Raw genomic sequence first — 21,189 nt, 5'->3', positions numbered from 1 at the left:
CTCCTTGGGTTAGTTTGCTTACAGGCGTGGGGAATGTGGACAATCTGGAAAAACTTGTGTTGTGAATTTCACCATCCCGAAGCTTTCATATTTATGCATCCGCTGATAACTTTGGGACTGCGAGATACAGCCTGTCTCCAAGGGTCTCGTGTGGTTGATTACAGACTACTCCCGTGTGCAACGGGCCGCGTGTCCCCGCTGGTTTCTTCACCTCGACGCCTCATTTTCCTTTGAAGGATCAGGAAGCCTCTTGTCCTTGGAAGCCACATGCGGTCCTCAGGCCTTCTAGCTGCTTCCTGTCTCTGCTGCTCTCTCCCCGCTGCTCTTCGCACACAACGGGGATGCTTCCCCGGCAGCAGGTGCGCGGAGTGCCGTGCGGGCACGGGTGGCACCGGCCCGGCCCCGGCACTGTGTGTGCTCCGCGTTCTGACCGCTGCTTTCTTCGGGTGACGTCACCGTGTTACTTTTTATTTAGCTTTTCAAGTAAAGTTTTAAAAGTTCATCCAAGTAATAAACATACACGTTATTTTTAAAAGTCACCGCGTAATCCCTACCTAGCAGCAAACCCTTTTAGCTGTGTTTTTCTAGGAGATATGGCCGTCTTCTTACGGGGCATTCTTACGCTGCTCTTTATTGACTTACCAATTTGGGGCATTGTTTTGACGTCCTCGTGTGGCGTTAGAGATTCCACGCACGTCACGTCCACTCCGTCTTCCGGTGTGGTTCTAGATTTACTCAGTCAGTCTTCACTGGGAATTCACCACCGAATGGATATGAAGTAGGCCCCTCGGGTGAGCCCCACATGCCCGTCTCCCAGCTTCAGCATCACCACATGGCTTCGTTTCTGCGCTTAGGTCGGCTGGGCATTAGAACTGGTTTTGATGAAATAAAATCAGAAATCCAGGAGATGTGTGTCTGGGTATGACTGTGGGCTTTGTGGGGTAGCCCCTCCCCTCCGGCCTCCCCATTCCAATCAGACAGATCGTGGAGGGCGTCTGGGGGCGTGGGAGGGCTGGATGCTCGTGGTTTCCATTTCTCTGTGTTCCTGGCCCTTCTTGTGTGGTCGTGTCTCCATGAGAATGTCAGTGGCAGTTTCTTGGAAGCAGTAAATAGCCTGTTATATTTATGGGAAACGCATTGGATTTGGCGGTAAACTCAGGGAGAACAGATATACTAAGAATGTTGGTGGCAGGGCGCCCGGCCAGCTCGGTAAGTGTGTCACTCTTGGTCTCGGGGTCATGAGTTCGGTGCCGTGTCACACGTAGAACTTGCTTAAAAAACGATAAGAAGAGACTGTTGGTGTATCTACCCAAGTGGGAACATCTTTCCGTGTTTCAAGTCTCCTTCATATTTTCCAGGAGAATTTTTAAAAATGTCCTCATCTGGGTTTTTTTATGTTTCACGTCGTTTACTTCTGTGTGCTCAATCTTCTTTTCTGCTTTAGAAATGGGCGTTCCGTACGTTTACGTCCTGTAACTGTTCACTGTCGTGTGTATAAGGGCTGTTGATGTTTGTAGGTTCATTTTAGGCCCTGCTGATTCGGGGGGGCCCTTGGCCTCGATGGGTGAGGGTCCAGGCGGGAGCAGGTGGGGGCTGAGCCGGGCCGAGGTGGCGATGGGAGGGGCCGTTGGGGTCCCTCCTCTGTCTTCCTTTTCTGTCTGCGGTTCTCTTGCTGCCTTATGCTGCAGCCTCCTGCAGAGAGTTCTTCCGGAAGGATTGAGTGTTTCTGAGAAATACCTGGCATCCCAGCGGCGGTACGTTTTGCTCAGCGTGGCCGTGCGGCAGGCCTCTCCATCCCGTGGGACCGTCACGGTGGCTCCCAAGGAGCGTCTGGCGGGTGGGGGCACGTGCCCGGCAGCCTCTGAAAGAGCCGTCGCCCGCTTTCAGGGGCGGAGAAGCTTGAGCTCGCGTGTGCGGGGTCACGTGCCGCTCAGAGCAGGAATGGGGGGTGCGTCCCGGGTGCTCCCGCGAATCCACGGTGAGTTTCTCGATTTCTTCTCCCACAACAGGCCCGGTACAAGCAGAGCCTCGACCCGACCGTGGATGAGGTGAAAAAGCTCTGCACGTCTTTACGCCGAAACGCCAAGGAGGAGCGGGTCCTCTTCCACTACAACGGCCACGGGGTGCCCAGGCCCACCGTGAACGGGGAGATCTGGGTCTTCAACAAGGTAGGAGCTCCGTCCGAGGTCCTTGGGAGCCCCGCCCGTGTCTCCCTCTGCCACAGAACGTGTCTGCGTGGGAGCTCGGCCACGGGTCCCGTCCGCCCGTGGCTCCGCTGCTGTCCAGACCCTGCCTCTGCGGACCCGGATGTGGTCGGGCCGGACAGGGCGGCGGGCCCGCCGTGTGGCGGGGACCCGTGGGATCGTCTCCGTGTCAGCGGCGAGGCCTGGGCAGCAGGCTCGAGGTGCCGGCTCTCGTGCCCGCGTGGCGGGGCACCGTCTGGGCCACGCTGTCCGGTGTGGCCCTCGGGTGCGCTCTCCCCACAGGAGGCAGGACTCGCACGGTCGACACGGTTTCTCAGGTCAGGCGGAGTCTTCCTTAGAGAACCCGCGAGTTCCTGACGAAACAAAACGGTGCACGGGTTCCAGAGAGCGCCCACCATGACACCTGTGGACGCGGCCTCTGCTCTGCCCTCCCCAGGGCGGTGCTCCCGCCTCCAGCTCCTCCAAGGCGACACCCCTTCCGCCATCTTCCTGGCCGCGAGCGGCGAGTGTCGCGCCCACCCTGTGGTGGGGCGGCGGCTACGTCCTCTCGGCTCACGTGGCGTGAAAGGCAGCGCCTGAAGCGTGCAGGGTTCGACGCCATGTGGCCACCGCCGGTTCAGAAGACGCGCCTTCAGAGCCCCTGTGCCCTCCTCAAGTGCAGCCTCCCTTGTCCCCGCCAGGATCCCAGTGGATCTCGAGTTTACCGCGACCTCGCTTTCCTTTACGGTGTCCCCGCTCTCGTGTGGCTGTCCAGGCATGTTGGTTCTGGGTGCGTTCTGGTTGACGAGACTGGGGTCCTTCTGTGCCTGCCCCTCTCGCTCTGTGTCACGCTCTGAAGACCGGTCCCTGCTGTCCCTTCCCCCTTCCCCCAGTCCCCTGCCTCTGGCTGTGGGGACGTCCCGGGACCTGCTTGGTGCCTCCTGTGCAGACAAGCTTCTGAGTGGTTGTGTCGTCTTCCTGTCGCACACTGCCCAAGTGTCTTCCGTTCCCCACCTTCTTCCCCAGACTGTGGTCAGGGTTTGTCCTTTCTGCGCGGTGTGGGGGCCAGCGCGGGTCTCCCCGGTGGCCGTGCCCTCGAGCGCCCTCTGCCGTGCGTGCCGGCCGTGGAGGCTCCTCTGCTCGAAGTGCCAGCTCCTGCATCTGTCACCGGGGTTGCTGCGTCCTCTTCTCACCGATTTGAAGGGATCCCTCGTCTTCTGGACGGCAGCCCTTTGTCACTGTCAGGAATTGCGAGCGTCCTCCCTGAATCATGGCTTGGTGTCCCTTAACGGACAGGAGCTCTTTACGTCCAAGCGGTCAGCTTGGTCAGTCTTTCACTACGGTGCGGACGTGTTATGTCTTTAAGAAGACTTTCCTCGTGCCAAGATTTAAAAAGTATGCTTTTCTTTTTTTAAGTTGTCATTTTTTATTTATTTTGAGAGAGACAGAGTGCAAAATGGGGAGGGGCAGGGTGACAGAGAGAGAGAGAGAGAGAGAGAGAGAGAGAATATCCCAAGTAGGCTCTGCAGAGTTCACACAGAACCCAACATGGGGCTCGAACTCACAAAACCGCGACACCATGACCTGAGCCAAAATCAAGAGTCGGTCGCTCACCTGCCCAAGCCCCCAGGCGCCCCCAAAAGTATTCTCTGTGTTCTTCCACAAGGGTTGTATTTTCGTCCATTATATTTAGGTCTCTAATCTACCTGAAACTGATTTTGTACATACTGTTATGTAGGAGCCCATATTCTTTTCCCCCCTCCAGTGGATACCTACCTGTTCCGTTACTATTTAATGCCGTCTTTGAACGAAATCGAGTTTCCATAGTGTGTGGGCGTGTTTCTGAGCTCTGTTCTGCTCCATGGGCCCTGCCTCTGTGCCAGGAAACTATTTTAATGAGCGTAGGTTTCCAGTGATTCCTGGTGTTCGGGAAAGCGAATTCCTCCTCTTTGTTCTTGTTCAGTCGCGTCTTGGCTGTTCTTGGTGCTTTGATCATCCAGGAGACTGTTGAACCAACTTGTAAATCAGTGGATTAATGATGGGGGAGATTCAGCGTCTTTACAACGTTGAGTCTACCAAACTGTGTTCTTTTTTAGGTGTCTTTCAGTAGTATTTCATAATTTCATACAAGTTTGCATCATTTGTTAGATATATTCCTAGATTCTGTATATTTAAAAAAAATTTTTTTAATGTTTTTATTTATTTTTGAGACAGAGAGAGACAGAGCATGAGCAGGGAGGGGCAGAGGGAGAGGGAGACACAGAATCCGAAGCAGGCTCCAGGCTCTGAGCTGTCAGCACAGAGCCCGAGCAGGGCTTGAACTCACAGAGTGTGAGATCATGACCCGAGCCGAAGTCGGACGCTCAACCGACTGCCACCCAGGCACCCCGATTCTGTATATTTGTGATGTTATAAATGTTTACTATAAAACCTGTGTTCTGTAAGGTTTTGCCAAGGAGTATGGAAAGGCTGTTGATTTTTGTACGTTAATTTTATGTTTATCAGTTTTGCTCTTCTCTTACCATTTCTTGTAATTTATCTGTACACACTTTTTTGTTTTCTTAGTAGATATTTGGTGGGTATAAAATAACAAATAACAAGAAACTTAGCATCGATTCTGTAGTATCATTTACTACAGAGAGCGTGTCCATGTGCTTCCGACCGTCTCAAAGCTGTGGTTTTTTTTTTTTAGTTTTTTTTTTAAACATTTATTTATTTTTGAGACAGAGAGAGACAGAGCATGAACGGGGGAGGGGCAGAGAGAGAGGGAGACACAGAATCGGAAGCAGGCTCCAGGCTCCGGGCCGTTGGCCCAGAGCCCGACGCGGGGCTCGAACCCGCGGACCGTGAGATCGTGACCTGAGCCGAAGTCGGACGCTCAACCGACTGAGCCACCCAGGCACCCCTTTAATATTTATTTTTGAGAGACAGAGAGAGAGAGACAGAGGATGAGCGGGGGACGGCCAAGGGAGAGGGAGACACAGAATCGGAAGCAGGCTCCAGGCTCCGGGCCGTCAGCCCAGAGCCCGACGCGGGGCTCGAACTCACGGACCGCGAGATCGTGACCTGAGCCGAGGTCGGACGCTCAACCGACTGAGCCACCCAGGCACCCCTTTAATATTTATTTTTGAGAGACAGAGAGAGAGAGACAGAGGATGAGCGGGGGACGGCCAAGGGAGAGGGAGACACAGAATCGGAAACAGGCTCCAGGCTCCGGGCCGTCAGCCCAGAGCCCGACGCGGGGCTCGAACCTACGGACCGCGAGATCGTGACCTGAGCCGAGGTCGGACGCCCAACCGACTGAGCCCCCCGGGCGCCCCTCAAAGCTGTGTTTTGATAAGCAGTGTTTGTTGGTTTTGTTTGGGATCCAGGATCCAGTCCAGGTTCACACACTGCCTCCGCGGATATAGGTCCTTCTTTGCGTTTTTTCCAAGTGAAATTATTTTATTATCGTCTTTTTGTAGTGGGTTACTATAGTTACACGTTGGTCTTTTAATAAATTATTATTACTCATAATCTTCAGTTTTTGGAGCAGTTTTAGTTTTATAGAGGAATCGAGAAGGAGACTTTGCCTGCACTCTCCCTGCCTCCCCCGCCCTCAGTTTCCATTATTAAGGTCTGGCTTTGGTGTGGGACATTTGCCGCAGTTCGTGATCCATTGTCGGTCCAGTGTCATTAACTAGCTTCCAATGCGGCATTGATCCAGTGCCATTCGCTAACGTCCATAGTTCACGTTAGATCACCCTGCGTCGTACGTGCTCTGGGTTTTGCCGGATACGTCATGGCACGCACTCACCATTACGGTGCCCTGCAGGGTAGTCTGACTGCCCTAAGAATCCCGTGCTCTCCTGTTCGCCCCTCCTGCCTCCCCTCCCCGCCCCTGGCAACCACGGCCGTCCACCGTCCCTGTAGGTTTACCTTTTCCAGAGTGACATTTAGTTGGGATCATACAGTGTGTAGCCTTCTAAGATTGGCTGTTTTCAACAAGGAGTGTGTTTCTGTGGCTTGGTAGCTCATTTCTCTTTACCACCGAGTAACGCTTCATTATCTGGATGGACCACTATTGAAGGACATCTTGCTCGCTTCTGGTTTTTCTTGGCTGTTGTGAATAATGCTGTTATAAACCTGCGTGTGCGGGTCTTTGCGTAGATGTAAGGTTTATGCTAATTTGAGTAAATGCCTAGGAGTGCCATTGCCGGATCAGATGGTCTGTTCGGCTTTCTAAGAAATGGCCAAATTGTCCTCGGAGGGGCTCCATCAGTTCGCCTTCCCAGCAGCAACGAGAGAGAGTTCCTGGCCCTCCCCATCCCACCTCCCGCGTGTTGTTGCCAGTGGTTGGACGTCGGCCCTTCTCATCAGGTGCTATCCCATTGCTGTCAGTGTGCTATCAGCTGCTAGCTCACCGGTGCTATCTCGTTCTTGTTTCAACTTGCCTTTGCTTAATGACCTGCTGTGGAGTCTTCCCAGGTGCTTAGGGGCCATCTGTAGCCTTCTTTACCCGTATCTTTGGCCCACTTTTCAACAGGGCTGTTTGCTTAGTCACTTTTTAGAATTCGTGTTGTGGTTTGGATACAGGTCCTTTATCAGATGTGTGTTTTGTAAAGACTTCCTCCCCCTCTGTGACCGACTCCCGTTTCCATTCACTCAACAGTGCATGTTGTGTTGTCCGTGAACCCAGACCCGTTTTCTCTACAGTGTCCCACATTCTAGTTTAATCTGGCTTTTTCATAAGTTTATATATCACACTGGATCGAAAGCAAGACCAAACTTTGTGTGTCGTGCAAATAACTAGTCGTAAGAGCGCTGAGGGGGCCAAAGTACTAATCGGGGAACGGATTTTGAGACACGAGTGTTGCCAGAGGTGAAGAGGGACATCTCACAATGACAAATGGTTAGGTCATCAGAAAGACGTAAGCTGTCCTGGATATGTAGGTACTTGATAGGAGAGTTCAAAATACATAGAGCAAGATTGCCAGGAGCAAAGAGAGGAAGCAACCAATCCATAATTCCGGTTGGGGCTTTGGATAACCATCTGTCAGTAATTGATAGGTTAAAACTAAGATTGATGATTAATAGTTGTCTCACAAAGAAAACTCCAGACATAATGTATTTTTTCTAGTGGAGAAGAAATCAGTTACTGATAGAAAAGACTGGAACAGTACTGTCAGTCGCTGTGAATCAGTGAATATAACGCCTGTGCCCAACGGCTGCGGGGTGCACATGTCAGGTGCAGGGGGGTGTCCTCCGAGAATGGCATGTCTCCATGGGGTCTGAAGGACTGAAATCATACAGAATCTATTCTGTGACTACAGAAGTTGGCCTCGTAGCATATCTGGAAAATCCTCAAACATTTGGAAACTGAATGACTCGTGTCAAAAAAAGATATGACAAAGGAAAGGAAAGAAGAGTCCAGATGGAAGAATAATGAAAATAAGACTTGCCAGAATTTGCGGGATGCAGTTAACGCAGTGCACGCATGGAGACGTATGCCCTTAAATCTTTTTGCAGAAAGGCAGAAAGGTGTAAAGTTAAAATCTCAGTCTCTCCTTTAAGAGACTAGAAAATGATGAACACACTAAACTCACAGCAAGTAGAAGGAAGGAAGGAAATAACGGCACAAATCAGTAAAATAGAGAACGAGCAGTGGAGAGAGCTAACGTAGCTCACTTTTTTTTTTTTTAAACTGACACGTCTCCAGCAAACCGATCAAGAGAACAGAGGGGACCCAATCCACACTTAGAAATGAAAGAGCAGACGTCACCACCTATCCTACAGATATCAAATACACGAGGACATATTAACGTTTTATACCATTAAACTTAAATTAGATGGGACATGCCTTACAAAATGTGACTTGTCAAAAGTGACCCAGGGGCACCTGGGTGGCCAGTCGGTTACTCTTGATTTCAGCTCGGGCGGTGGTGCCGCAGTTGTGAGGCGGAACCCCGCGTCAGCTCTGGCCCCACATCTCCGTCTGTCTCTGCGCCTCCCCCACTCGTGCACGTGCACAGGTACGTGTGTGCTCTCTCTCTCTCTCTCTCTCAAAAAAACCCCAAAATCCCAGAATGAAATAGAAAGCCTGAATAGCCCTGTATCGATCAAAGAAATTGAATTTGTAGTTGAAATTCTACTTAAGGTTGACTCTTGGATGAATGGATATTTTTCTTTCCTTTTTTTTAACGTTTATTTATTTTTGGGACAGAGAGAGACAGAGCATGAACGGGGGAGGAGCAGAGAGAGAGGGAGACACAGAATCCGAAACGGGCTCCAGGCCCCGAGCGGTCAGCACAGAGCCCGACGCGGGGCTCGAACCCGTGGACCGCGAGATCGTGACCTGAGCCGAAGTCGGCTGCTCAACCGACTGAGCCACCCAGGTGCCCCTGGATATTTGTCTTTCAGTATCGTCTTACTAGCAAGATGTTTCCTGATTCGTGAAGCGTAAGGTGTACGGGTGGCGCCAGAACTGAGGAGCGAGTGCCCTGTGTCTGTACTGCATGCCCGCGCCGCCTACGCCAGGGACTCTGAGGTGCGGGTCGCGGACCCACAGCAGCAGCAGCAGCCGGGCCTTGGAACTTAGGAGAAATGCCGGCGATCGGCCCCACACGCTCCATAAATCCGGTTTTCAAATGGTACAGGGCAGCAGAGAAATCAGTTAAGATTTTATATCTCTTAACATCAAGGGAATCATGTATTTTTTTTTTTTTAAACCTTCAAGCTCTTATAAAGAAATAGTCCGAAGTCTTCCAGCACTCCTGAAGAAACAGAATTTTTGCTGACGGTCTTCCTTCAACAAACAGAAAGTGCCAGAAATCCTCAGAAAAGACAAGTCAAGTTTACGATGAAATTACCAGCTTTGTTTTCTTTCTTTTTTTTTTTTTCTTTGCTGCTCTCAATATGGATAAAGTAACAAAACAAATGCTACAGGGGACCTGGCACAAATGTTGCTCTTTACAAATTATAAGTGTATGTTTTTGATAATTATGCATTGAAAGGCCTTTGTGATCCATTTTTCAGCAGGATCAGTAACGAACTGTACGTAAGGCAGAATAAGAATGTCACTGTTTGATGGAGACATGCAGGTTCAAAAACCAGTGACTTGTATTATTTAAATAATACTTATTTAGAATTACTCGGGGAGCGGTCGGTCATTTAACTGTAATCAAGGAAAGGCAGAGGAAGTGGCAGCAAAGCCACCGCGGCTTCGGCCTTACGGATTCGGAGGGACGGAAGTTTGCTCGTGGCTCAGGCTCCGGAGCTGCGGACCGCCGCACCCGGTGGTCAAGCCCCGTTCTTCGGCCCCTGCGGCGCCCGGGCCGGCCCCTCCCGCTCCTGGGCGGCCTCTGGAAAGAAGTCCTGTCCTCGGAGGACAGCCGCACGCATTACCCCACAGGGCGGGGACACGGGATGACTGTCCAGATGCAGCCGCGGCTCTGTCTCTGGGCCCACGGGGAAGTGTGGCCCCGGCAGCAATCCTGGAGGGCCCGCAGGAGGAGGCCACGTCAGTGTGGCTGGGACTTCTCACCCACACTTGGAGACTTTGGCAGAAGGTGCACCGAGTGTCTTCTCCGAAACGGGGACGGCTTCTCTGGAGGCGCGCTGCTGTCCCCGGAAACCCCACGCCCTTCTCTCCCGGCCCTTGTTCTGCTGCTGCCTCTGCCACTGACTCGCCCGAGAAGACAGTCTGATGAAGCAAGGGGACTTTTTTTTTTTAATGTTTAATATAACCTGACAGATAAAATGGATTGTAATGAATAAATTATCCGAACCCTATTTGTATTTCTTTGTCTGAAATGAAAGCATGGCCTTGAATACATTTTTTCAAGAGAAAGGAGAGCGGCTCTGGTGAGGAATTCTCGCTACTTGTGGCTTTGATGGGGGGTGGAGAGCTGAGCCCCTGCCTGAAAGCCTCGGGGTGCTCCGGGCGCCCTCTGTGCACGGGGGGGGGGGGGGGGGGCCTTGCACTTGTGCAGCCCGTCCAGGGTGGTTCCACCGAGACGACGTGGGAACGTGCCGTGGGACCAGAGAAACGGTTGTGCTCTGGACGCTGTTCTTCCACAGCTGTGTCTGCGATGGTGCAGGCCGCCCTTCGGGGGTTTGCAGGGCGGGAGCTCTGGCCCGAAGCTTGACCAGCCGCCCGGGGTCTTTCTGAGATGGGAATGAGATCTACATGCTCACGAACTAATAAGACTTGGTTCTCAAAGGCCGTTTTCCTCAATGTGATCGAACGGCGTTGATTTTCTTCCTTCCCGGTGGGTGCACACTTCCACGTTTCTGCACACACAGCTAACGCGTAGGAGCCGGCCCCTCCTCAGAGGCAGCGTGGGTGCGTGTGCCGCGTGCAAGCCTCCCTCGGTGGTGGGCGTCCCCGTGGTCTGTCTCCGGTGAGAGTCCCTCCGTAACGAACAGTTGTGAAGTGGAAACAGTTTGGAGAGTCCGAGGTTTCTCGCGACGCTGCCCCCCTCGGATGAGCATCAGAAGATGGGGAAGGTTCTGGCCCCCAGAGGGACTGGGTGGCCGAGGACCCACTTGAAGCCTGTCATTGGCGGCCGGCGGTCACAGGGAGTGGAAGGAAAAATCATGGTTTCCTAGTACGTTAGAGCTACGGTATTTTAGCGAATTGCCATTAATTAACTTTGTATCTCAAACGTTTTTCAAGAAACTTTTGATTCGGGAGAAATATAAAGTTTAGATTTTAGCTCAGAAGGCAAGGCCTGAGAACACGGTCTGCTGAAATGTATTTTACGTCACGCCTCTGTGCTGTGTTGGGGCCTTGTCGGCCTGTCCCCGGAAGGCACTTTCCCGACGGTCAGGCGGATGAAGTGGTGACGGCAGTGTGGTCAGGACCCTGCCAGCTGTATTTGGCCGCTCCCCGCTGAGCCGAGGACGTTGTGGGCGGCAAATAAACCGCACACAGCGTGTTGCCGGCAGGTAACAACGCGATGAATTCCCGGGGGTGTGGGGATGTCCCTGCCCAGTTAAAGGGCTCTCTTTGCCCTTCCGCCCCCCACCCCAGCAGCGGGGGCTGCACGTCAGCAGGGGCAGGGTGGGTGCTGGGGAGCGGGCGCAGAGAGGGTCTCTCTTCCCCACCGTCCCCGGAGGCCCTCACGCACGTTCCGCTCCGCCCGTCGGAGAGCTTGCGGAAGCCTTCTTCTGCAGGTGGCGCGTGATGCCTGCCGGTTATAAATATTAGAAGGATGTGGGAGTGTATTATGGTAAACCCTGGAGATGACCCTTTTCCTTCCTCTTAACAGTTTGAGTGCGTCTTGTCTTCTCAGAAAACACAAGTAATTTCTGTTCTGAAGGATTCCAAGAGCGCACGGGTACCAAAGGAGCAGGAGTAACACAGCTCTGTCCCTAAACGCGCACCTGCACCGCCCGGCCCGAGAGGACCACCCTTCGTGGTCCAGTGCTGTCCTTTCGGTGCCACTGATCTGGGCCGCCCGTCCCACGGACACGGAGTTCTCGTGGGCGGAGCAGCGCTCGGGTGCTAGCCGTTTGTGCGTCACGCACACAGCCCTTTCCTCTTCTTCCCACAAGATGGGACTGTCGTCTGTGCGATGTTCTAAGACTCGCGCCTTCGAAATCATGGCAAGCCTGGGGTGTCTCTCTATGTCAGCACCCACCAGCCAGCTCAGTCTCCAAGCGGTGCACGGCTTGAAGTGCCGCGTGCCACAATGTGGATGTATGTGGGTCACTCCTGCGCTTACCTGGTGAAGAGGAGGAGGAGACAGAGCTTAGGCCAGCCGCCTCCTCCCTGGTGGCATTTACATAGCTGGCAGGTTTTTACCAGCAAGAGTACCGTATGTCCTCGCACGTACATTTGTCCGTGCGGATGTAACTTTTCGTTGGATGGACACGTGCGAGTCAAAGGCTTGTACGTTTGAAACTTGCACGTGAAAGTGAACGGCTTTCTGAAAAAGCTTCCTTATTTACACGCCTGCCAACAATAAGCCGATGCCCTGTGGAACACCTGCTGATCTGTTCATCTTTTACATTTCTTTCCGCTCTGCTGGATGAAGACAAACGCAGAGGCAGATAGATGGTTCTCGCCGTAATCTGTGTTTCCACGATCCATCCAGAGCGTGAAGCTCTCTCCCCAGTCCTCCATCACACCCGCCGCTTCTGCGGGTTGCACGTTTGTATCCTTTGCCTGTTCGCGTGTTCCTTGTTTCGTCTTCACTGGTCCGAGCAGAAGCTCATACACACGCGCCCTCCAAACATCCTGTCACGTGCGCGGTGCCCACTGTGTTCTCGAGTTGCTTGTCATTGGTGTGTGGCTTATCAGATTTATATAATTTTTATCTTATTGTATTTCTCTTTAAGTCTTCTAAGTTTTGTGAATTAAGAGGCCTTTCTGGCACCAAAATAAATAAAAACCTTTTATTCTGTTTTTATGTTTAGTTTTAAAATCTATCTAGGGGTGCCTGGGTGGCTCAGTCAGTTGGGTGTCCGACTTCGGCTCTGGTCATGACCTCGTGGCTCGTGAGTTCCAGCCCCATGCTGGGCTCAGAGCCTGGAGCCCGCTTCGGATTCTGTGTCTCCCTCTCTCTCTGCCTCTCCCCCACTCACGCTCTCTCTCTCTCTCAAAAATAAATAAACATTAAAAAGAAAGAAAAATCTATCTAGATTTTTTTTGTACATAGAATCTCAGCAATATTGAATGGCTAGTTAGATTTTACAGTATCGCGTACTGAATCGTTCATTCTTCACGGAGTTAAAATGCCACCTTCGTTATAATTATATATGCGGGTCTATTTCTGGACCTTCTCTGTTGATTTGTTTTTCTCGTCCTCCCTAATACCATCCTGTAATTACCATAGATTTATAGTATATTTAATATCTGCCAGTGCAAGTCCCTGCTCGTTATTCTTCCTTTAAAAATGGTGTGTGTGTGTGTTTTTTTTTTTTTGCGCTATTCTTGTGCATTTCTCTCTGCGCTAACTTTAGAACCAGCTTGTCAAATGCCATCAAGGAACACTCCCGCTGGTATTTTGATCGGCCGTGCACTCACTGCATAGATTCGTTAGGGAAGCGCTGACATCCGTAGTATCTTCCGGCGAGAGTATTTAGAGACGGCGTTTCCAGCGTTCTCTCACGTAGTGCGGTGACGACCGGCAGGCCAGCAGAGGAGGGCGGGGTGGCGAGGCGACGTGGCACAGGATGTGTGTGCCCCTCCCGGGGTCCAGGTGTCTGCTCCCTCGCGCACACACACCTGTGTCCCCAGACGTGGCCTCATCCTGCGATCGACAGATCTGGTGCTATGCTGCGTGCGTCGAGAAAGCCTCCGCCGGCCAGCCTCGTGACAGACTTCCCTCGGGCCTCTGGTTTTCTGTCCTCCGTCCTGTTTTCCTGTTGCGTTTAAACAATCCTCCTGGCGCTACCAGAGCCCACGTTTGTGGCTCCACTGTGGGAAACACGGCCACCTTCGCTGTCAGCGTGCAGAGTTGATTCCCGCCAGCATCACCACTCACCTGTCCGTGCCGAGGAAGGGCGAATAAGCGAAGGTGCTCCGTGCAGAAGAATTGCTTAGACGGGTTGCCTTTGAGTGAGACTTGTGACCGTCTCGCTAAAGACGAGGAACGTCCTTGTCTGCGTTTACCAGTAATCACTGCAATGTTTTCGAGCACTGAGCGGTACAGGCTGTCCAGAAAAATACTGCTCTTAGCGGATTCACGTTAATAAGTTACTGCTGTGTGATTTTGCAAAATCAGAGGGCCGAATCCACTTGTGTCCCCTCAGTGTGATTGTTGAAACCATCTGGAGGTTTAAGTGCTTACGGGTGTCTCTGAAGCAGAAGGTGCCGTGGGGAAAACACGCACGTCGGAGGGGCCTCGGCAGCTCCCCTGAGCTCATCCCCCTGACAGGCGGGGCGCGCAGCAGTCCCATAAGCACACCCGGAAGCTACAGAGGCAACTGGTGTGCACGCGCATCCTTTAAGTTTGCAAGAGGAGGCTGTGCTTTGGGTCCCAGGGGCGGGAGCGGAAGGTAAACGGAGCCCGTGTGGTAGGACACAGGCAGGGGAGTCCCGCTGCGGGGAGGGGCTCGCGTTCCCAGGACGCAGCCAGCCGCTGGCACCCGCAGGGGAGCTCGGGGGCGGGGCCCTAGACCGCGACGGCCGCCCAGCACTCGCGCCCCCGGGCAGGCGGCGGGCGGCTGTTACTTGCAGCGTGTAGAAGCAGCAGCTCGAGACCGCCCCGACCACCGGGCCCCACGTGTCCTACCTTCCTCGTGGCGCGGGTGTGGGTTGGCGGTCCAGTCCGGGAGGCCTCACTCCCACGCGCCCCGTGTTTTGTTTTCCAGAACTACACGCAGTACATCCCCCTGTCTATCTATGACCTGCAGACGTGGATGGGCAGCCCGTCAATATTCGTCTACGACTGCTCCAACGCCGGCTTGATCGTCAAGTCCTTCAAACAGTTCGCCCTGCAGAGGGAGCAGGAGCTGGAGGTGAGGCCCTCGCGCCCCTGACCGGTGTCCGCTGCAGGCCGGGGCGCCTATGGGGGTGGGGGCCGGACTCTCCGCGGGGCTCCCCTCGTTCTCCCACTGGGAGGGCTGTCCCAGCGCTCCGGGCAACGTGGGACATTCGATGACAGAGCTCGGGAGGTACTCGGCACAGACTTACGGGCGTATTTTTAACGTCTCATTCTACTTGGTGTCATTTAAAATTTTTTTTTAATGTTTATTTTATTTTTGAGAGAGAGACAGAGACAGAGTGAGCAGGGGAGGGGCAGAGAGAGAGGGAGACACAGAGTCCAAAACAGGCTTCAGGCCCCGAGCCGTCAGCACGGAGCCGGATGCGGGGCTCGAACTCACGAACCGTGAGATCATGAGCTGAGCCGAAGTCGGACGCTCAGCCGACTGAGCCACCCAGGCGCCCTGCTTAGTGTCATTTCGAATGTGACCATTAGTTAAGTGCTGACATTTCTAGAGTTGGTTTGTGCTCCAGTGGCCTCTGCCTCTGGGATAAATGTTAAAATAAAGCAGATTTTAGGAGAAACGGCCCCATATCTGGGCATAGCCATCAGTTCTACATCTTTGTTATTGTCCCTGTTGTGTGTGTGTCTGTGTGTGTGTGTGTGTGTGTGTGTGTGTGTGTGTGTGTGTATGCACAGTTGTGGTTGCATGTGTGCACACGTTTGTGCACATATGTGCATGTGTGTTCGTGGTTGTGTTTGTGAGGGGTTGTTTGCGTGTGTGCATGGCTGTGTGTGTGCACGTGTGTGCACAGTGTGCATGTTGTGTTTGTGAGTGCGCACGTGTGCGTGTGTGTGCATGTTGTGTGTGTGTGTGTGTGCACGCGCGTGCAGAGGAGCTGGGAGAGCCAGTACAGCGCTCTGCTCACGAGCAGACATTTCACTTGGTTGTTTTAGTTAATATTTGATGTTGGACCAAACAGTGAATTCTGAAGGGAAATTGTGGAGGCATTTTCAATTAAGAGACCTTCATCCCGTGGCCTGCATGCGAGTGTAGGAATAGAATATTCTGCAGCCTCGAGGGGGTCATGAATTCTGATTGGTTGCGGTGCAGGAAATTCTCAATTCCGGAGCAAAAATGGTCCTGAGTACATGTTTCCTCCAGCCTTTTTTGGTCGATTCAATTTTAATGTATTGTTGTGCTTTTCGTGCTTCATCAGAGGATGTGGCAGAAATAATCAGCAATAACATCTGAAATTCTGCGTGGTAGGATTTACAATGAACACGTCACACACTTGAATATTTTATATTTATAAATCGAGTCCCTGTGCAGGGCATCGCATAAGAGAGACTGGTAAATGCAGTGCCCTTTGACCTCGAAGGTAGAGTCCCGCCCCTCAAGTCCTGAACTTGCATTTCTGCGATAAGAGCGGGGGCGGGGGGACCGCGTCTTGTGTTGTCTGATCGCTACCTTGTGTTTAGGCCCTTCACCCACGTCTACCCAAGGGACGGCTTATCCCATGAGCGCTAAAGTCTCGTCAGGTAATGAATATGGCAATAAAAGGTTTTCTTTTTACATTTAAAATATGTAAGTAAAAATGCCAGAGAATGCCGCCCGATTTTTATCCCAATTCACGAGCTTCAGGGCGGTTAAGGAGGGCGGACCGCCGGCCTCAGCCCATCGCGGCGCGGCGGGCGCAGCCGGGGCGCGGACCTCGCCGCACCGTGCGGGTCCCCTCTGCCGGTTCTGTCGTGTTCTCTGCATGTCGCCACGGCTCACGCAGCCTCAGAAACCGTTCATCTGGTTGAGCGCGACAAAAAAGATGTCCACGCGTCTTTTCTGGGGGAAAAAGTGTGTGATTGACTCACTCCTCCCGGGGGAGAGCAAACGAGAAATACGCTATGTGAGGTGCTGGATCCGTGGCAGCACCAAGTCGCGCCGCGTGTCTTGCGATCAGCTCTCCTACGTGTGTTCTCTCCCCTAACGACCGCGTGCTGAGTCTCGCGTGTTGCCACCACACTAACTACGGCTGGCCGCTGTCCAGCTGGCCTCTCGCGTAAACAGCAGCAAGTCAAATGATAAAATTGGCTCCCACCTAATATCTTAATGTTTGTTTTAGCCGTTTCATCGGATGCTGGACAAACAGAAGTCCTCTGTAGCCGCTTCGCTTTATTCTTCTGAGAAATTCTTACCTCCTCTTCCGTGGGTCAAGTGCCGTCAACTTACAGTAAGCACGCGGCAGGCGTTTTACGGGGTAGATGGTGATGTGTGAGCTAAGAGACGTTGGCAGGTAAAGTGGTTTGTGCCAGTGTTGAAAAGGCAGAGGGTCGGACGATCGCACGGAAGGCAGGGAGATGGCGGCTCGGGCTGGGGCGCCTCGGCGGTGCACGCAGTGGTGCAGGGGGGAGGGCGGTCGTCGGCTCTCACACTGGCCGTGGCCCCATCTCGTGGCGGGACTGGGAGACCGCCCCCCCCCCCGAGGAGTGCGACAGGTGCAGGGGGCGGCACCTCCCGGGAGAGCATGGCACCAGCACGGCTCAGAGCCAGAGGCTGGTCACAGCCGGAAGGACGCACCCTCCGTCACTCGGGCATCTTCCGCACGTGTCATTGTGTCACGTTGCTTTGCGACTTGAAAGTTAGAGAAAGTCTTCAAACCCCTCTCCTTTCAATGTCTCTTCACGAGAAGTATTTTTAGGATTGCCAGATTAGCATATGGCAGGACTTGAAAGATCAGGCAGTCCAGAGGCCAGTGGTGGGGGAACCGAGCCTGGCACCACACCTCCCGGCCAGGGCCCCACGCCCTGGCCTTCTGGTTCCCCCAGCGAGCATCTCTGTCGATGCAGACAGTATGCTTGTGCTGGCACTGCTTGATTCACAGATTTGAGGTGATCTGTGGGCTTTCTGCTATCATACAAACCAAAACAGAGCTGCCGTCACTTCTATTTAAAGAAGTGGAGAAATTATGTTGAGTTTTGGTGGTAAAGACGCGGGGTAGCTCTGAGTCCCGTTTGCTGTGTGCATGAGTGAGTTCTAAAGAGCGCCAGCGGGGGGGGGGGGGGCCACCAACCACCGCCCCCCACCCCCCCACCCCCCGCCGGCCGTCTCCCCACGGCCCTCGCGTCATGTCCCGGTTTGGGGTTTTCTGTGTTTCGTAGCCTTTGCAGATTGAAACAACAGCTGTGTGTTTTTGCTTCTGGCTTCATCAGGAATCAGTCACATCTATGGTTTCGTAGCTCTGCCACGTTGACTTTTACGGCAGCCCTCCGTTCCCTGCCTGTGACGGAGCCCCGGGCTTTGTGTGTCGGCCGCTTCTAAAACGTGACCGACGTCAAGCCTTGACTCCTTGACCGCATCCACGTAAACACCTCATTCGGTGGCTAAATCGGGTGCTGTGGTTTCCGTTTGTGTAACGGTTTTTGTTTGCTTCTTGGATCTTCCTGGAGACTTTCTCTTTTCTTCTTGACTTAGCTCTTTAGCGTTTCCCGGGTTCCCAGATTGGCTGGGATTGCGTCACGTCTCGGAATGTGCCTTGCCCGGAGGGTCTTCCTCCCCGGCCCCCCGCTCCTCGAAGGCGCCTCCCGGAGCCGCCGTCCTGGGCCTCCCTTCATTGGGAGCAGCCACTGTTTTCCAGACCCCCCCGCTGCCTCTTCCTTGGTTTTTCTCCTTCCTTCTGGTAGGGCCGACTCTCAGGTCACGACCTGAGGAAGGATGCGCGGGGTGAGCTTTCCCAGCCCTTCGGTGTCCGCGTCTGGATGCTTCCGGCGGGAAGGCAAAAGCAGCTCACTGTTGGTTTGCAAACACGTAGCGCTTGGTCGTCGTTGGGAGGGCCTGGGAGGCCCGCAACAACGTTACTCACGTGCGGTCGGGGGGGCAGGCCGCTGTCACCCTCCGCTCTGGCACCCTCGGCCGGTGGTGTTTTCTCCTGACGGTTGCGGCGTGTGGTGCGTGAGGCGGGAAGAGGCGGGGCACCCCTGCCCGGCGGACCTCCCTTCTGTCTGTGGCTGGCGCTGGGTGCCCGGCCGCCGCCGTGGTTGGGGGCGGTGGGCGGGAACGGAGTGGGGGACGAGCGTCTGCAGCGCTGTCGTGTGCGGGAGGCCTGTTCCCGCTCGGCCCGGAAGACGCCCGGGAGGCAGGTGAGTGCACGGGCGTCCGGGGGCGGGAGCCGCAGCGCCCCTTCTCCCGGGGACAGGTGGGGCTGAGCCGCGTGCCCGCCTCGGTCCCGACCGCCTGTCCTCCTCGGCGTGGGACCGCCGCTCGGGTGGTTCTAGGTGGCGGCCGCGGCGGGGGCCGCGAGCGTTTCCCCGGGAGCAGCGGCCACGCGCCGGGACGCTTCCCGCACCGCTCGGTGTGGCGCCGGGCGGCGCCACGTCTTGTCTTCCCGCTCGCCGACGCCCTGCGAGGCTCTTCCCGCGACGCCTCCGAGTAAACCCTGATTCTGCCCTCCGTCCTCTGCACGGTCTGTGCGACCCGTGCCGCCGGCTGCCACCGGCCCGCGGAGACCTGCCGCACGGACGCCCGTGTTCGTGGCGAGGAACAGACTTGCTCCTGCAGCATCACCGAATCCACGGTGACGGGACCGCCCGACGATCTTCCATTCGAAACCCCGCGTGTGAACGTCATCCTCACGTATCCATCGCTGCGACTAAACCTCACGTCAGGCAGCTAAACTAAGTGATTCTGACGAAAAGCGACTAACGCCAGAATCTTCACGTCTCCTCAGGACACGTTAGTTACGCGTGCATCCGCACAACTGACGCGCCCTGTCCCGAGGTCTCACTGTCCTTCGCTGCTGCCGGAGACAGACATTGTGTGGACGCCCGTGGCCTCCCCAGCCAAGTCTGCGGTCCGTGCCAGGGTCATATTCGTGGCGCCCGCGGGTGACCCCCAAAACCACAGGTTAGTTCCCAGCTTGCCCGGAGAGAGGCACGTGTCGTGACTGCCATTCGCTGCCTGGAATCTGCTCTCCAGGCACTCGCCACGGGCACGCCGGGCGCTTCGGGATACGGCCCCGCCGTGTAGCTTCTGCGTGGCTCGGGGCGCGTCCGGCTCCAAGGTTCCAGTCGCCCCTGTCGCCCCCAGTCCGGCTGCAGAGGAACTCAGAAGGCGGTTACCTGATAACTGCGTCAACGTTGTCCTTTAGGCTTAAAATGATGCTGATTTGTGGGTTTGTAAACGGCATCCCCTTCTTTTCTCAGTTGCCTCCATTTCCCCAGGTACTAACTTTTCTCTTAGGTTTACGTGGACTGTTGTGTTCGATGCTACAGGCTTGAGAGGACTCTGTGCCATCTGCCAGGAGGAATGGAGAGAAACCCCCGTGTGCTGGTGTTCGTGGGCGGAAATCGTCAGGGGAAGCGGCCGGGGCTGCGCTGTCCGTGGGGCGAGGTCACCGGGCGGGGGCGTTACATTCCTGGGCTGCCGTGGGCCACACTCGCTGCTCTGCCCTGCTTCACCCAGGTTCGTCAGTAACTCTGTCTAGCGAAGAAGGTGCCAGTGCTTTCTGTGGAGGGCCGGTGCGGCTGCTCAGCACACAGCTGAGCCCTGGGCTGTCCTGATGACAGGTGTCCCGGTGAGCCCGCATTTCCAGCCCACGCCACGCGAGGCTGTGGCCGGTGATCCCCCTTCCCCTCTGCGTCTCTGCACACACTCTGGACGGTTTCATGCCCTTTTCCTAATGACAGCTGGCCAGGTTCACCCCTCTCCTCCGTGCCTTGTACTTTATGCACGGTAAGCAGTAAGAATTCACGACAGCAAAGGTTTTCAAAACAAGGTGTTAAAGAAACGTATATATACCTGGTATTCGCTCTCACACACAGAACAGAAGAGAATTTCACTTGTAACTTAAAAAGAAATTCTGCCATTTCAACTGTTTATAGGAGGGTGAGGAGGGGCTCATCTAAAAAATCCAGCAGAAGCCCCTCTAATTGGGATTCTCACCTGGCTGGGGAGACGAGTGGCCTCCATCATGGACATAAAGGACCCAGTGGGGCAGGCCGGCCCTCTGGCTCTGGGGGGGCTGCCCAGAAGGGGGGAAGGCTCGTGGGGAGGCAGCCTCAAGGGCATCGGACGGTCGCTGCCAGCAGGCCCGGGAAACGAGGGGCCGTGGAGGGTGGGGAGGGCTGTCTGGGGAGGCGCTGAGCAGAGCTGGGCTCCCCGGGCCGAGGCCGCGGCTGCTGGCCAGTGGATACGGCTCCCGTTCACTCGTGCCGCGTGTGCTGTTTGCAGAGTGTTTTGTACGCCACCCTGTCGACAGCCTGTATGACGGGAGGAGCTCCCCGGGGCTGGGACCCGTGCCCCGTTCCTCCTGTGGGGTGTGTGGGAAGCTGGGCTTCTCACTCGGCAGCTTTTACGTTCCTCGCCCATAATGCGAAGGTCTGGGGAAAAAGGGAAGTGATTTCTCTGCGCGAAGAGTTTCGGAGCCCTCGCGGCTGAGGGTGTCAGGCCTCCCCTTGGGCGAGCGAGTGTGTCTGTGGTCACTCACCTTTCAGGGTGCGGCTCCAGTTCTGCCTCCCTTGTGGGCACTCCCCGGGTCTGGACGCTCCCCGGGTCTGGACGCTCCCCCGGCCTGGACGCTCCCCCGGCCTGGACGCTCCCC

At 54.7% G+C, this 21,189-nt stretch overlaps 1 protein-coding gene across 1 annotated transcript in view; it reads left to right on the top strand.

Annotated features, from left to right (window-relative positions):
• Positions 1 to 21,189, top strand: part of RPTOR (regulatory associated protein of MTOR complex 1) — a 330,305-nt gene that overhangs the window by 134,736 nt on the left and 174,380 nt on the right. The window contains exons 4-5 of the mRNA XM_049635517.1: positions 2,010 to 2,168; positions 14,484 to 14,630. Coding sequence (XP_049491474.1) covers positions 2,010 to 2,168; positions 14,484 to 14,630 — 306 coding nt within the window. The remainder of the gene's footprint in view (positions 1 to 2,009; positions 2,169 to 14,483; positions 14,631 to 21,189) is intronic.

This window comes from Panthera uncia, chromosome E1, assembly GCF_023721935.1.
Source record: "Panthera uncia isolate 11264 chromosome E1, Puncia_PCG_1.0, whole genome shotgun sequence".
Taxonomy (NCBI): domain Eukaryota; kingdom Metazoa; phylum Chordata; class Mammalia; order Carnivora; family Felidae; genus Panthera; species Panthera uncia.
Note: the sequence above shows the minus strand (reverse complement) of the source record. Positions and strands in the feature narration are given on the sequence as shown.